Source organism: Alosa sapidissima, chromosome 11 (genome assembly GCF_018492685.1).
Source record: "Alosa sapidissima isolate fAloSap1 chromosome 11, fAloSap1.pri, whole genome shotgun sequence".
Taxonomy (NCBI): domain Eukaryota; kingdom Metazoa; phylum Chordata; class Actinopteri; order Clupeiformes; family Clupeidae; genus Alosa; species Alosa sapidissima.
Window position 1 is genome coordinate 35,440,774 of NC_055967.1, and position 15,706 is coordinate 35,456,479.

A 15,706-nucleotide genomic window follows, 5' to 3' on the forward strand; every position below is an offset into this window, starting at 1 on the left:
TAACAATTGGAGAGGTTGATTGCTATCAGATACAGCTGAACCACCCCCCACCCCCCAACCCCCCCGGCTTCCCCGAACACAAGCTGGCCAGTGTATGACCCAGCCCCCTCCTCCAGGGTCCAGCACAGCTACTGCAGCACTACACAAAGGCCACGCTGCTCACACACACACACACACATCAGGGCCCAGCACAGCTACTGCAGCACTACACAAAGGCCACGCTGCTCACACACACACACACACACACCAGGGGGCCCAGCACAGCTACTGCAGCACTACACAAAGGCCACGCTGCTCACACACACACACACACACACACACACACACACACACACACCAGGGCCCAGCACAGCTACTGCAGCACTACACAAAGGCCACGCTGCTCACACACCTCCATAATAGGAAGCCGTAGCACTCTGAGGGGCTCGGGAAGGCTAGTCATTTCTGCACTGCTTTCCCTGTAGCTGTAAAGTCACCCACTGACTGGCATAGGGGATTGGCCGTAACCACTGTCCAGGGGTCAGTTAGCACACTCTGCTGATAATGGCTGATGGCTGATAAAGGGGACTGCAGAAGCTGGTCCCGGAGCAGGAGAAAGCGCCGGACACCAAAAAAGCAACCAGAGGGCATCCATCGGCCGCTAAACCACATCCTCGCCACGCTCTGCTGGCGCTGGCAGAGGCAGCTGTGCTGATTAGCAGCCAAATCAGCGCGGTATTGTGCGAAGAGGGGCAGCCTCCTGTTGATTCTGACGCAGGCACGGCGCGCAGGCACGAGCACACCAAGCTGCTGACCTGCACCTTGTAACAAAGCTATCTTCTTTCCCGTCTCGTTTGCAGATTGGATCACACGCTGGGGAAGCCAGGAATGTTTCTGCCAGGTAAACAGAACAGACGAGCTCATCGGTCTCCGTCGCCTGGCGGCCTTCCCTCTGCCTCCCTCCTCCTGCCTCCCCTGCATATGGGGGTTGGGGACTCTGTTCCAATGAAAATAGCTCTTTCTGTGTGTCCGTGATACCGCACCAGATACTGTGTGTGTGTCTTAGATATCAGGGCAAGCACGAGGGTATGTGTTATGTATTGGGCAATACGAGCGTGTGTATGTAGTGTATGCCCGTGTCTTTATTTGTCCTGTGTGTGTGTGTGTGTGTGTGTGTGTGTGTGTGTGTGTGTGTGTAATATGTATCAATTGTGTGTGTATGTATGCCCGTGTCTTTATTTGTCCTGTGTGTGTTTGTGTGTGTGTGTGTGTGTGTGTGTATGTGTGTGTATGTGTGTGTGTGTGTGTGTGTGTGTGTGTATGTGTGTGTGTGTGTGTGTGTGTGTGTAATATGTATCAATTGTGTGTGTATATATGCCCGATGTGTGTGTTGTTTTAGTGAACACTGTGTACTTTCCACTCAAATCCACACCAGCGGCAACGTTACCCAAAGCCACCCCATGTGTGTAAACATCTCCTGGCTGACCTGCAGCTGTAACGTGGTTAAACAGATTCATGATCGGACATTGTATTGGATTATGGAGCCAGCTGAGGCCTCAGCTCCCCCACGTGCTCCTTGAGCTTTACCACCCTGGCAATCATGCTCAAAACTTGATTATGAGCACACACACTCACACACACACACACACCCAGAGAGAGAGAGTGAGAGAGAACACTGAAACACTTTTCAATGTGTCCTTCATAACAGACATAAATATTTTTATAAGGTTATGGAGAAGTCAGCGGAGGACACACACACATGCAAACAAACACACACACACACACACTCACAGGGCCACTGTTGCCAGTTTTTGGGGAAATTAAATCAGACCAATCAGATAAATGCTCACAGCTCCAAGACTTTGGAGAAATTGGGCGGAAAAATATGTTGGTTTCTGTCACACCAAATGTCATAGTAATAGTCTGTGTCTGTGTCTGTGTCTGTGTGTGTCTCTCTACGTGTGTGTGTGTGTATGTATGTGTGTCTGTAGATGTGTGGTTGTATACCATGTACTATGGTTGCGTTCTTGTTTGCGTTCTATATATAAGACTTCTGGTCAAATATTCTGAGCCATACACAGAATGTCTCATAAAAGCCTATTCTGCTAGGATGGAAATAAACATAAACTGGGTGCGTGTGTTTTACTGTGCTGGGCTTTTACTTTGAAGTCTGAATTGTTGTTGTTTTTGTTGTGTTCCCGTCCGCAGAGAAAGGCGTAGACAAAGAGTATCACACCGTTGGAGCCAGACTGATCAGGCTGGAGGATAAGGTAAGCATCCGGCTCCACCCCAGCCCCCCACCCTAGCTCTGTTAGGGGACGGGGCTGTGGCTGGACGGCCTGCCAGCGATCAGATCTCCGGCCCAGCCTGATGAAATCAGGTCCCCGTGCTGGAGGTGTTTTGTCTGGGTTGGGGCGTGGGTCCCCTTGGATGGGTTGAAAAAGACACGGTTCTGCTAGCGTCGCCGCGACGACGAGTGTTATCTTCTTCAGGCATCTTAAATCTAAAGCTATCGCCACCAGCATGCGACAAGGTGAACTCTTTGTTGTTTGCCGTTTGTTCTTTTTAAACATGTATTTATTTATTTATTTATTTTTTTGATCTGCTTTTTGTGTGTGAGGTTGGTGGAAGGTCAGGCCTGTGCCCCCCCCCCCCCCCCCCCCCCCACACACACACACACACACACACACACACACACTCTGCATCATGGGTTTTCCACTCCGGGCTTCTATCGGTTATCTTCCTAAACAAGTTTGGGGGAAATAAACAGTAAGGGAGGAGAGCCATTTAGAAAGGCATTACCTTAAAAAAGGCTGACGTCCATTGCACGGAAGGCGGGAGAGAGGTTGAACCGATTAGTTTTATTTTCCATTTAGGGACTTAAAGTTGAGTGCAAAAAAAAAGAAAATGAGATAGAGAAAGAGGAGAGAGAGAGAGAGAGAGACGCCGTTTGAAAGAGACATAAGTAGGATAAGTGTGGGTGGCTACAGCTGTGTGTTAAAGCACTTCGGCTGTGTAGAGTGTGCCTGCTGGAACTGGATGGCCATTCACATAATTGTGCTTACCCTACAGTACATCAGCTATTACATTCTATTCTATTTCTATTTCTGCGTGTGTGTGTGTGTGTGTGTGTGTGTGTGTGAGTCTATGTGTGTGTGTATGGGTGTAGGTGTTGGTTATATAGGTATATGGTTTAGCATGGATGGGAATAATTATTCTGTAATATAAACACCCATACACATACGCGCGCGCACACACACACACACACACACACACACACACACACACACACACACACACACACACACACACACACACACACTGCCGGGACTGTTCATTTGTGAGTAAGTTTGTGTGGATGGGTACATCTTGCTTCAAGTATACTCATGTCAATGTGTGTATGTCCATATTTGGTCACAATTTTTTAAGTGGTCTGTTTTTCCCCTGCAAACTCTTTGTTCTATTGACAGTGTGGAATAAGCTTAAGCGAGTGGATAACTCATTTATGTGAGATGATATTGCAAATGTTTGTTGAGAAGTAATACATTTGAGAGGTTGTTGATCATTAGGGCTAGTTGAGGTATTTAAAAGTTTGCTTATTGTTTATTTGCGTGTTTCTTAAATTGCTACTTTTTACACAAATGGGCAGTACATATAAGTATTACCCTATATATGTTTTTGTTTTGTTTTGTAGCCTAGTATTTCATAGTACACTTACACTTACTCATTGGTGATGTGTTTTTCGGTTCTGTTTCTGTTTGTGTACCTCTTTGTGGGATACACTATGTAGTGTCATATCACGAAAACATGCACTCTACCCAGTAATAAATCTGTGCAAAACCGAGCCAGAGCATAAATGTCCAACAAACCACAGGTTGTTGTGTCAGCCCATGTGGCTCTTGCATCATACTGTACTGCTGAGTGATTCATTTAACCCTGGCCTCTCTGTAATTGGCTGGTTTGAATTCACTGGTGCATGTCTAATTGAAAAGGCCTGCAAGGTTGCGTGTGTATGAGTGAGTGTGTACTTCTGTCTGTGTGTGCATGCTGGTGTGTTTCTTCCTGTGTGCATGTGTGTGTGTGGACACTTAACATGTGTATTGTGTATGTGTGGACACTTAACATATGTATTGTGTGAGAGAGCGGTTATGTGGTTGAGTTTGAACTTGACTGAGTATTTTAATATATATGTGTATTTTTGTTTGTTTGTTTGTGTACATGTGTGCGTCTGTGTGCACGCGTGTGTAAAGGGCCAGGGTACAATCATGACGCCAGACGTTAATGGTCCCTGACCGAGGCTTATCCCGACGGACCAGATGAGGGCACACTCTCACACACACACACACACACACACACACACACACACACACACACACACAGTGGGGGCGGCCCTTAGCCTCCTGTGAGCCCTCTCACTCTCTGGCCCATTAGCTCTGCTGCTGTTATGATTGCCATCTCCTGATTGGTAGCGCAGAGCTGCGTCTAAATAGCGCGGCCCCCATTCCCCCAGGGCCACACAGCACTGTACAGCCACCGACACAGAGCCTAAGCGAAAGTGAAGAATCCCAAATGAGCCGAACCCTGGAGTTTGGGGGGGGGGGGGGGTGAAGAATCCCAAATGAGCCAAACCCTGGAGTTTAAGGGACTGGGGGGGGGGGGGTGAAGAATCCCAAATGAGCCGAACCCTGGAGTTTAAGGGGGGGGTGAAGAATCCCAAATGAGCCGAACCCTGGAGTTTAAGGGACGGGGGGGGGGGGGGGGTGAAGAATCCCAAATGAGCCGAACCCTGGAGTTTAAGGGACGGTGGGGGGGGGGGGGGTGAGAGGGAGGCGTTTGGATACTACCCTCTTTTGCTGTCTTTCCCTTTCATTCTCTCTCTCTCTCCTCTCTGTCTCTCACTCTCTCTCCATCTCTCTCCCTTTTTCCTTCTCTCTCTCTCAATCTATTTCTCCCTCTCTCTCTCTCCTCTCTGTCTCTCTCCCTCTCTCTTTCTCCTTCTCCCTCTCTCTCTCTTTCCCCCTCTCTCTCTTCCCCCCCCCCCCTCTCTCTCTCCCTCTCTCTCTCTATCTCTCTCTCTCTCTCTTGCGGTGAAGCTCAACCCCACTCAGAGAGCCATGTGGATTCCATGAGACTCAGCTCTCCCGGGTCGAGCCTGAAGCGGGAGGGCTCTTGAGCGCACATGCTAATGACTCTCTCTCTCTCATGCCACCGTCTCCATATATAGAGAGTGTGAGCAAGACAGTGAACGCGAGAATGAGCGAATGAGCGAAACAGAAAGGGCGGGAAGGGAGGGAGAGAGGAAGACTTGGCAGACGGAGTGAGAGAGAGAGAGAGCAAGAGAGAGAGAGAGAGCGCAAAAGTGTGAGAGACAGCGAGAGAGAGAGAGAGAGCGAGAGAGAGCAGAGAGGGAGAGAGAGTCGAAAGAGGAGGTAGGGTGTAAGACAGAGGGAGGAGAGGGGGGGGGCAATAGATTGCGAGGGAGGGAGTCAGAGATTGGAGACAGACTTGTTGTGACATGGTTACGGTGTCGAGGCACACCTGGTACTCTATCGCTCGTGTGTGTGTGTGTGTGTGTGTGTGTGTGTGTGTGTGTGTGTGTGTGTGTGTGTGTGTGTGTGTGTGTGTGAAACGAGGGCCTCTCCGTGCCCTAGAGGCGGCAGGTGCGTGTACCCACTGACCTCCAGCTGAGTGCATTCCAGCCTCTACGTCTCATTGTTTTTTTGTTTTGTTTTGTTTCTTTTCCCCTCTCCTCCGTGATACCAGCCATGTGCTGCAGATAGCAGCCCTGTGCACAGGCTCCGTCTCCACCTCGCTGCCACAGACCTTCCCAGAAACTCACCAGACCGTATCTGGAGCGAGATTTCCCCCTAATCACACAGTATCCACTGCAGCAGAACACAATCAGGCTATAAATATGCTCCATTCTGAGATTCTGAGAAATGGCGCGGGGGGGGCGCACTGACCCGCACATCAGTGGGTTTGGGGTTATCTGGTTACGTTGGCACAGAAAAGTCACAGTCAGGGATTTTTGCCCAGACCTGAACCCAACAAGCTCAAGAATATAGAACAATGATTGAGCATGTTTGGTTGTTATGAATGCTGTTCCAGTGTTTATTTGGAAATCAGAAATCACAGGCGTCTCCTATTCAGTAAATAGTTAAAAACTATTTTTACTGAATAGTATTTTTACTTTTAATAGTTAAAAAAAATATTATAAACACTTGGCATTAAGATGTCACTGCAGCGTTTACTAATATTCATTATTTAAAATGTATTTCATGTAATGTCAGGGCTGATGTAATTGTGTATTGAATCATGGGGCCTCCTGTGCCTCCTCCCTCTAAGGTTTGTATGGTGTGTGTGCAGGGTGTAGCTGACCAGATGGTTTATGTTTGTGATGCAGTTCTGCCATGCGAGGGTGGAGGCGTTCTGTTTACTTTGCTGTCAGATTGATGATATGGAGCTGAAAGGGTTACTGGGTGTCAGATGTTTTTCTAGGCACACACTGTTTTATGTATAAATATGCTCCGTACCAAATATTCTTCTGTAGAAATATAAGATATTAACTTTGAAACTGTATAAATATGCTCCGTACCAAACATTCTCCTGTAGAAATATAAGATATTAACTTTGAAACTGTATAAATATGCTCCGTACCAAATATTCTCCTGTTGAAATATAAGATATTAACTTTGAAACTGTATATTATATATGATCTGTATGCAGATGATATTGTGTTTGATTTTGGGTATTTTTGTGTTTGTATGCATGAGCAGTGTTTTTTGTGTGCCTGTGTGTGTGTTTGTGTATCTGTGTGTGTGTGCAGGGATGGGCAAAAATGCATCTTTAAAATGAATTTTAAAATAAAATATCAAATACACTAATTTTAAGTGTATCCATGTATCAAAATAAAATACTGTATTTTTGTATTTTCAAAATTCTAAAGAATACTCTTCAGAAGGAGCATAAAGGGCAGCCGTGGCCCACTGGTTAGCACTCTGGACTTGGAACCGGAGGGTTGCCATGGCCCACTGGTTAGCACTCTGGACTTGGAACCGGAGGGTTGCCATGGCCCACTGGTTAGCACTCTGGACTTGGAACCGGAGGGTTGCTGGTTCGAGCCTCGGCTGAAGTGCCCTTGAGCAAGGCACCTAACCCCTCACTGCTCCCCGAGCGCCGCCGTTGAAGCAGGCAGCTCACTGCGCCGGGATTAGTGTGTGCTTCTGTTCACTGTGTGTTGTTTGTGTTTCACTAATTCACTGATTGGGTTAAATGCAGAGACCAAATTTCCCTCACGGGATCAAAAAAGTATATATACTTAATGCTTACTAAAATCACTGTGCAAACCTACCGTCTGTCTAATCTATTCCTTCATCTCTACACTGAAGTGGACAGTGTTTGAGAGCAGCAGCTTTTCTCTGCCTACGACACATGCCATAACCCTACAAACGATCAATACATCTACTATGCTGACCTGCCTGTTACATCTCATAGCCTAAGTACTGTATCAGAGATGCACTCACAACTGAACTTGTCAAGTGGTACAAAGTGGAGACAAGTCTCTGACATTGTCAGTGCCCAGATTGCTTGATATTACACTGTTTAACACTGTCGATCGGGAAGGATCATGACCATTTTAGTTGTTTTTTAACTAACTGGGTACCGTGTTCGCTCTAAATGGTATTATATTGACGCCAAGGGGGATAAATATAATTTTTTCATTGTGTTGGTTTAGGTAATACATGGGCAACGTTTTGAGCAATATTGCTGGGAAACCACGTAACTGGTTCAAGAAACTGATGAATAAAGTTCTCAAGAAACTTGAGGTTGATGTGAGAGGAAGTGTATTGTGTGTGTTAGCAACCTACACGTGACTCATCTTGCACTGGATCATCTTCCTGAATCTTTTGGTTTTACCAAAAATATTTGGCAGTATTTTTAAACTACAAAAATACACACCTATAAAGTATTTTGATACAAAATACGAAAACCATTTTCTTCAACCAAATAAAATAGAAATAGCAAAATACTATTTTGTATTTGAAATACGGATTTTGAATACATGTATCATAAATACTGCCCATCCCTGTGTGTGTGTGTGTGTGTGTGTGTGTGTGTGTGTGTGTGTGTGTGTGTGTGTGTGTGTGTGTGTGTGTGTGTGTGTGTGTGTGTGTGTGAGTTTGAAAGCATGATTGCCCTTCTTTCTCTTCTCTAACCACAGTGCTTTTGCTTTTATGTGCGGCTCTGGTGGCCACAAGCTTTCCCCTCAGGCGCTGGACAATGAGCGGCCTTTGACTGGCCGTACTCTGTGTGGTCAGAGTGTCTCCAAGTTTTCCGTGGCCTCTCTCTGGGTTTTGTGTGTGTGTGTGTGTGTGTGTGTGTGTGTGTGTGTGTGTGTCTGTGTGTATGGCACACGCATTAGCATGAAAGTAGCCCGCCTCGTCCTCTCCTCAGTGGTTGCGTAGCGTGTGAGCGGTCCAGGCTTTGAGTAATACTCTATTAATACGTCCATCCGCTGCGCTGGTGGACAGTGATTTATATACCTGTCGGACAAAGCCGCACATCACAACAAACACGCCTATTCTCCTGGGCCCTGCAGCTTTTGATGCGTGCCTCTGAAACAGAGCTTTTTTTTATGAAGATGGATTGCGCTCCAGCACACCATCAAGGCCTCTGACGGTCAGGATGACAAATCGTAAGAGACGGGCCTGAACATAGCCCATTTGAGTAGAAAATGGCTTTAAAATGAGTCTGTGGAGTAAGAATACTGTGGGGTTTTTTTGGTGAGATGAAGACTTCTTTTTCACAAGGCCAGAGTTGTGTTTCATGAATGAATGAATGGATGAAAGAAGGTTAGCCTGGCGGGATTGGTCGAGGAATATGCCAACCCTTGCTCTTTCTTTCTTTTTTGAAATGCAGAGTGGGATTTGAAATTGCCCTTCTCCTCCAGAAGCACCTTGTCTCCTAGACCTGACCGTGTCCCCACCTCCCCGGCAGCATAAAGCCAAACCGTAAATTGCCACTTTTGATTACATTAAGCGCGCACAGCGCCGGCAGCATAAAGCCCAACCGTAAATTGCCACTTTTGATTACATTGAGCGCGCACAGCGCCGGCTTAATGTCTCCCAAGTAATGAGAGTGGAGAGCAAGGTGGGTACGAATTCAATTTCCATTGGTCAAGATTTATGGGCGAGATCAAAGGGTTAAACGGGTTTAAATCCTCCATCAGCCTGTAATGCGGACTCCTTTTGACACTTGTTTTCACACAGTGTGTTAATATTTGTGCTATAGAATTTCCACGTCCCATAAGTCAACATGCGCAGCAATGCGGTTGGGGAAGACAGGAAGTGGGGGGGTGAAGGGAGTCGAGGCTTCAGAAATCGAATGAGTAATCCTGCCCAAAAGAGACAGTGAGAGAGAGAGGGGGGGGGGGAGCCTATGTCATGACATTGTAATGGGGCAGAGTGTGTTGTCTGTAAGTGATGCCAGTGGTGCATAGCAGGAATATTTGACGTTTTTTGTTTGTTTGTGAGAAGTCCATCTGCAAAGCATTTCCATGGTCTGAGCTGAACACCATCTACCCTTCCCTCCCGGACCCCCTTGTTTATACTGTCCCTCCAGACACACACACACATGCATAAACACACCCATAAACAGACACACACATGTACACAATCACACCCATACACAGATGTACACATATACATAAACACACGCGTTTAGAAACGCATGTGCACACACACACACACAAACACACGGCTGTGGTTCCTGCGACCATCTCAACAAGCTGTAAACACCCAGCCCCTCACACACATAGTACTGTTGTCTTTTCCATTCTGCCATAAACACACCCGGCTAGTGCACACACACACGTGGAGATACCCACACACAACAACCCCAGCCTCCAAGCACATCCACATTATCATCACCCAGCCAGCCAGCCGGCATCAGACAAGCACAGACATTAGTCCAGCTCATTAGTCCAGCTCCTAGAGGCCTGTCCAAGCTCCACGCCACTACCTTCCCTGAGTGCCCCCAAGCCTGCTGTCCTCTCTCCCCCATTCTCCCAGCCATACTCCCTCCTCACCCACCGGGCTCCAGATACTGATCCAGCCTTCCAGAAAGCTCCCCTCCGGCTACAGACTTGCCTAATGAGGCCTGCTTTTCAGAGCTGTGGAGGAATTGCCCCTCCACACCCACGTACCCCAACAATCTCACCCTGAAAAGCCCAATCCACCCCTTCCTTTCCCCTCACACCCCCCAAAAAGGAAGAGCCCAATTTGAGCAGCGTCTCTTCTCACACGTGTGACGACACCGTCATAAATTCGTCCAGGGTGTGTATTCCCTGGTAGACACCCCTCCCTGGTCAACATTAATGAGTCTCCTGACACATGAGCGCAGAGTAGAGATGGAGAGCACTGGGCCAGCAGCTCTCACTCTCCCACTCCCCTGCACTCGCCCACACACTGGGCCAGGGGCGCTTATCATCCACCATTGCAGCGCAGCTCAGCACAGCACAGCACAGCACAGCACAGCACAGCACAGCCCTGCTCAGCACAGCACAGCTCAGCACAGCACAGCACTGCACAGCACAGCACAGCACAGCCCTGCTCAGCACAGCACAGCACTGCACAGCCCTGCTCAGCACAGCACAGCACAGCACTGCACTGCACAGCACAGCACAGTGCTCTTTGGTTGTGGATGGAGCGAGAGATTGGAGGATGCCTGGAGCCGATGAGTGAGGGTGTGGATGAACACGTCTGGAGACAGTGGGGTGTGCTGGAATATGGAGGTCAGCCCAGCCCAGTCTCGTCCACACCCATTTCCTGGGGAGCTCCTCAGCGGAACCTTTTACAGCTCCCGCTACCCCAACAACCAGCCATCACGGAGGCTTTTAAACAGAGCCAATTGGGGGCAGTAACTGGACAGGGTTAAATGTTTTGGGTGGAGTTTGAATGTCCTGTAGGATAGATTTGGAGTGTGTGTTTGGGGGTGGGTTGTTTACTCTTTAAGACGACTGGATCAAACAACATTACTGTTGGAATGACCCCTTATAGTAGGTAGAGAAGTATAAAAGAAATGTTGGTCTAACATGCAAAAACATGTTAGTAGCTTGTTAGTATTATCATCAGATTGGTCTCACACAGATGTCAAAATAGAAATACTTGTCTTTTTATTGATGTTGATAACTGGTGAGAATGCTCAGTCAGCGGTGACTGGCCTGTTGCCATGTTAACACCGAGTGGCCTTCCACGCTTGCAGGACATGTGGCATTAGCACAGGGCTCCACACTCTGTGCGCATGACGTGCATTCTGAGATCACTTGATGTAGAGATTATCCCCTTCTACCACCTCGCTGCATCTAATCCCATTTGGATTTCCTGCCTTGCGAGTCCTTCCCCCTTTTCTTCTCTTCTCTTCTCTTTTCTTTTGGTGATTTTCACCAAAACAGTTTCATTTCAATCTCCAGCATTTCCGCCACTAGAAAGTATTGCAGTAGTTTGGGGTCAGGTTTGGTTCTTTGGTTTTGCTCTCAGGAATCCATTTTTGAGCAGGCTTGTCTCTTTCCATGCTGCCTATCTCTCTCTCTCTCTCTCTCTCTCTCTCTCTCTCTCTCTCTCTCTCTCTCTCTCTCTTTCTCTCTCCCTCTCTCTCTCTCCCTCTCTCTCTCTCTATCTCTCTCCCTCTCTCTCTCTCTCTCTCTCTCTCTCTCTCTCTCTCTCTTCCTCCTTCTCCCTGAGCTCAGGTCCAGCTGGCACAGAGGCCTGTCCTAGCCGGCCCTGCCTTTCTCTTTTTCTCCTTCTCTCTCTCTCTCTCTCTCTCTCTCTCTCTCTCTCTCTCTCTCTCTCTCTCTCTCTCTCTCTCTCTCTCTCTCTCTTTCTCTCTCTCTCTCTGTCTCTCTCTCTCTCGTTGCCGGGGCTGATATATGTTTGGCTGCTGCGCAGGAGCCAGGCTGCACAGAGTGGACTAAACAAAGAGAGGAAACTTGGCATGGCGGTCGCCTGTCCGCTCGCTCGCCTTGCCGCTCGCTCGCTCGCTTACTGTAATCGCCTCTACTATACTCACAGGCCATTCACAAGCCAGCCTGGGCCACGGACCCTCCCGCTCTGTCTAGACCAAACCGGACAAAAATGCTAAGAGCTGAGGGAGCTGAGAGCCCTCACATCCTTTTGCATGGCTATTCTTTAAATCAAAGGTTATCCTACGGTTATCCCACAGTTGATCAAACATTTCCTGTGGACGCCCAGACCATGCATGCCCCTTTGATTACCTGAGCGCCATTCTTTAAAGTTCTAGCCCCACTCTTCCCCTCTGTGGAATTCCCATCTGATTTGAAAAGATTCTCAGGGACAAAGGGATTTGAAGTGAATTATACGTCAACATGCAGAGATGAAGTGCACATCTGTTATTTAAAGCCACATATCTACCAGGGCAGAGTTCACTTGTCATAAATCAAGCGGTGTAGTGCCCAGCGTCGCCATGCTGTCTCCCAGGCCTCTCTGGTGTTACAAGCGTTTGGCGGGGTCCCGCTACACGGCCGTAAACACACACACTACATTTCCCCTTTAATTAGTCGCCCCGTCTCCAACCCGAAGTTTATATTTTTACACATATATTTTATTGTGGCGCTCCTACACCAGGCTCCTACACCAGCTCGTCTCGCCTCTGACTCCCCCCCCCCCCCTCCCCTCCACTAACGAGGCTCTCGAGCCCCAGAGGAGGGCAAGTTAGAGTTGTTCGGGGAAGGAGGTGAAGGAGGAGGAGGAGGTGAAGGAGGAGGTTGTTGTCAGCGAGTGAAGTTTTTTTGCTTTAACTGGTCCTGCTTGCAGTTTGTCTTCCCCGTGCTGCGAGCTCTCCTGGTGCCACCCCCTCTCCCCCTCTCTGGTGCCACCCCCTCTCCCCCTCTCCTGGGGCTCAGTCTGCTGTAAATCAGTCTGCTCCGCGGGGGGAGAAATGTAAACCAAGCGACTCCTAGCCGTGGAAATCACTACAGAGACTGTAGAGAAGTGTAAATGTCACTGTTAACCTTTCACTGTAGTCTGTGTTTGTGTGTGTGTTAGGGCTGGGCGATATGGCTGAAAACTGTATCACGATATAAGTATTTCATATCGGTTCGATATTGATAATTATTGATTTTTAAAAAAATCTATTTCAATAAGGACACTTTTTTTTTTTTTACTTAACCTTCCTCTGATTTTAATCACCTCAGTTATCAATCAAAGCAAACAGGGAAAATAAATAGCAACACAATCAAGAAAAAACACTCAAATAAATAAATGTGCACATAAGTCTGAATGAAAAGCAGTTACTGGTTGAAGCCTGGAAATATTGTAAACAAAGTAGCTTAATTTGCTAGTTTATCATAGTCTACTGGTTAGACTGTTCAGTTTCCCCACGTGTGTTTAAGGGCCTGTCCACACGGAGGCGCTTTTTAGGTTAAACGCAGAGGTTTTGCTTCGTCTTGGCCAAGCGTCCAAACGAATCCTGTAAACGCACTGCCCGAAACCGCACTTTTCTGAAACCTGGTCCCAGAGTGGAGAAATCTGAAACCGTAGCCCGTTTGAGTTCGTTTAGACAGCGAAACCGCACATCCTGCTTGCATATCGATGATGTCATCGCCACACCTCAGCTGCCCTGGACTTGCACTTATAGTATTGCCTAACAATACTAGTTTTCATACATGACATTACCTACGATTACACTCCGTTAAGATAAATATCACAACTGATGCTGCGCAGCGCCGATAGCTTATGACTTGGTGGACTGAACACTGTTTTTCCCCGGTGTTTTTTTTATGCATTCTAGCTACTGTCGCGACGCGAGAGAACTTAAGTTATTAGGAAAGTGCGGTGTAAGTTTAGGCTACATTAATTTGTGCGTAGTGCCAGTGTCATTCATTTATTTTACATGTCTTACAACATATATATAGTGAAATCAGATATAAGCATACAAAGACGCTTAGAACTCACGTTAAGCCGATGGTAGCACACTGAATGGGAATGCACGATTTGATGCTGGCAAAAGTATTGACTGTTACTAACGAAGGTTTTAATAGCAATATTATAAATGTGGCGACAGAATAGCCTAGAACTTGGGGTAAGCCTTGCGTTTAGTAGCCTAATTGCGGTGATAGCCAAAACTAATGTGAATCACAGACTATCCTACAACCAAAGAAAGTAAAGGTGATTAGTAGGCCTACCTGCATTAGCCAAATAAAGGACGGGACTGCACCCTTCACAAACCGTAAAATAAAGTTTATTAGTTTTACAGTTGACTACAGTTGACAGTTCACCATCAGTCCACACAAACAATTCTGGTTTCCTTGCACTAGCCATTTCGCCGTAGCCTATTCTGTCTGTTTTTAAAGCGCACGTTTTGCAAGTTTTGGTGAATTTCTGTAAAGACACAGTGCCACCTATAGGCCTGGGGGTATGAAGTAACGTGTTGAGTCGTGTTGAGAATGGATCCGTTTGGACGCAAATATTCTTGATACGGTGTCCAGGGAAGACGGAGGAAAAAAAGATCGGTTTGGTACGTGTGGACTAGGCCTAAGTTTCAAATTAATACTTTTTCTCCTTGGGACAGGACGTTTGAGGACGTTTGCATCGGGATTGAAATGATTAGAACTTAGCAGTCAATTTGAATGCAACAGTTTTGAACAAATTTGTGCAACGTGCTAATGATGCTAACCGGATTTAATAGCAATTTAGCCAGTCGTCTTGCACGATTGTGAATGTTTGGATTACATGTGCATGAGGAGGGATGCGCCTGTGAGAGGGAGAGAGAGAGAGAGCACGGGGCAAGGACTCATTAAGAGTCTGAGTTGAGGTAGGCCTACTTCTATCGCTAGATGCAAGATATTTAGCCTATTTATTTATGGACAACGTAAGGCGGGAGGTGTGTGTTTTAATTATCGAATGTTCTATCAAACGTATTTTTATTGATGTCTATTGCGATACATATCGCTATAATTTTATCGCCCAGCCCTAGTGTGTGTGTGTGTGTGTGTGTGTACTGTATATATGTGTGTGTGTATGTGTGCGTGTGTGTGTGTGCGTATGTGTATATTTGTGTGTGTGTGTGTGTGTGTGTGTCTGTGTGCACATGCATTCTCATGTGCCTCTGGGTGTATGTGTGTGTGTGTGTGTAAGTGTGTTTAACCTACTCCAAGGGAACTCGTAAAAAAGCATAAATCTCTTTTAAAATGAGCCACAGTGCACGGAACATGCGTTTAACTTAGTAATGCATAGTTAGGCACCAAAAAACATTTGCTCACCAAGCCATAACTGCTGCCGATATTTTTCCACCAAGGACTTTCTCTTACACAGAGAGAAGAAAAAAAAACAGAGAGGGATTCTGATGAAACAAGCAAAGGTCGGTGCTCCTCTCACTTGTACACAACTCAGATGTGAGCATGGTGAAGAAAGAGCAAGAAGAGAAAGAGAGAGAGAGAGGAGGAAGAGAGAGAGAGAGAGAGAGAGGAGGAAAGAGAGAGAGAGGAGGAGGAAGAGTGAGAAAGAGAGAGAGAGAGGAGCAAGAGAGAGAGAGAGAGAGAGGAGGTAGAGTGAGAAAGAGAGAGAGAGAGGAGGAAGAGAGAGAGAGAGAGAGAGAGGAGGTAGAGTGAGAAAGAGAGAGAGAGGAGGAAGAGAGAGAGAGAGAGAGAGAGAGGAGGAAGAGAGAGAGAGGAGGAAGAGTGAGAAAGAGAGAGAGAGGAGGAAGAGAGAGA

At 47.1% G+C, this 15,706-nt stretch overlaps 1 protein-coding gene across 1 annotated transcript in view; it reads left to right on the forward strand.

Moving 5' to 3' along the window:
* kcnq1.2 (potassium voltage-gated channel, KQT-like subfamily, member 1.2) overlaps positions 1-15,706 on the forward strand; it is a 158,526-nt gene that overhangs the window by 105,080 nt on the left and 37,740 nt on the right. Inside the window, exons 17-18 of the mRNA XM_042111329.1 lie at positions 840-880; positions 2,188-2,249. Coding sequence (XP_041967263.1) covers positions 840-880; positions 2,188-2,249 — 103 coding nt within the window. The remainder of the gene's footprint in view (positions 1-839; positions 881-2,187; positions 2,250-15,706) is intronic.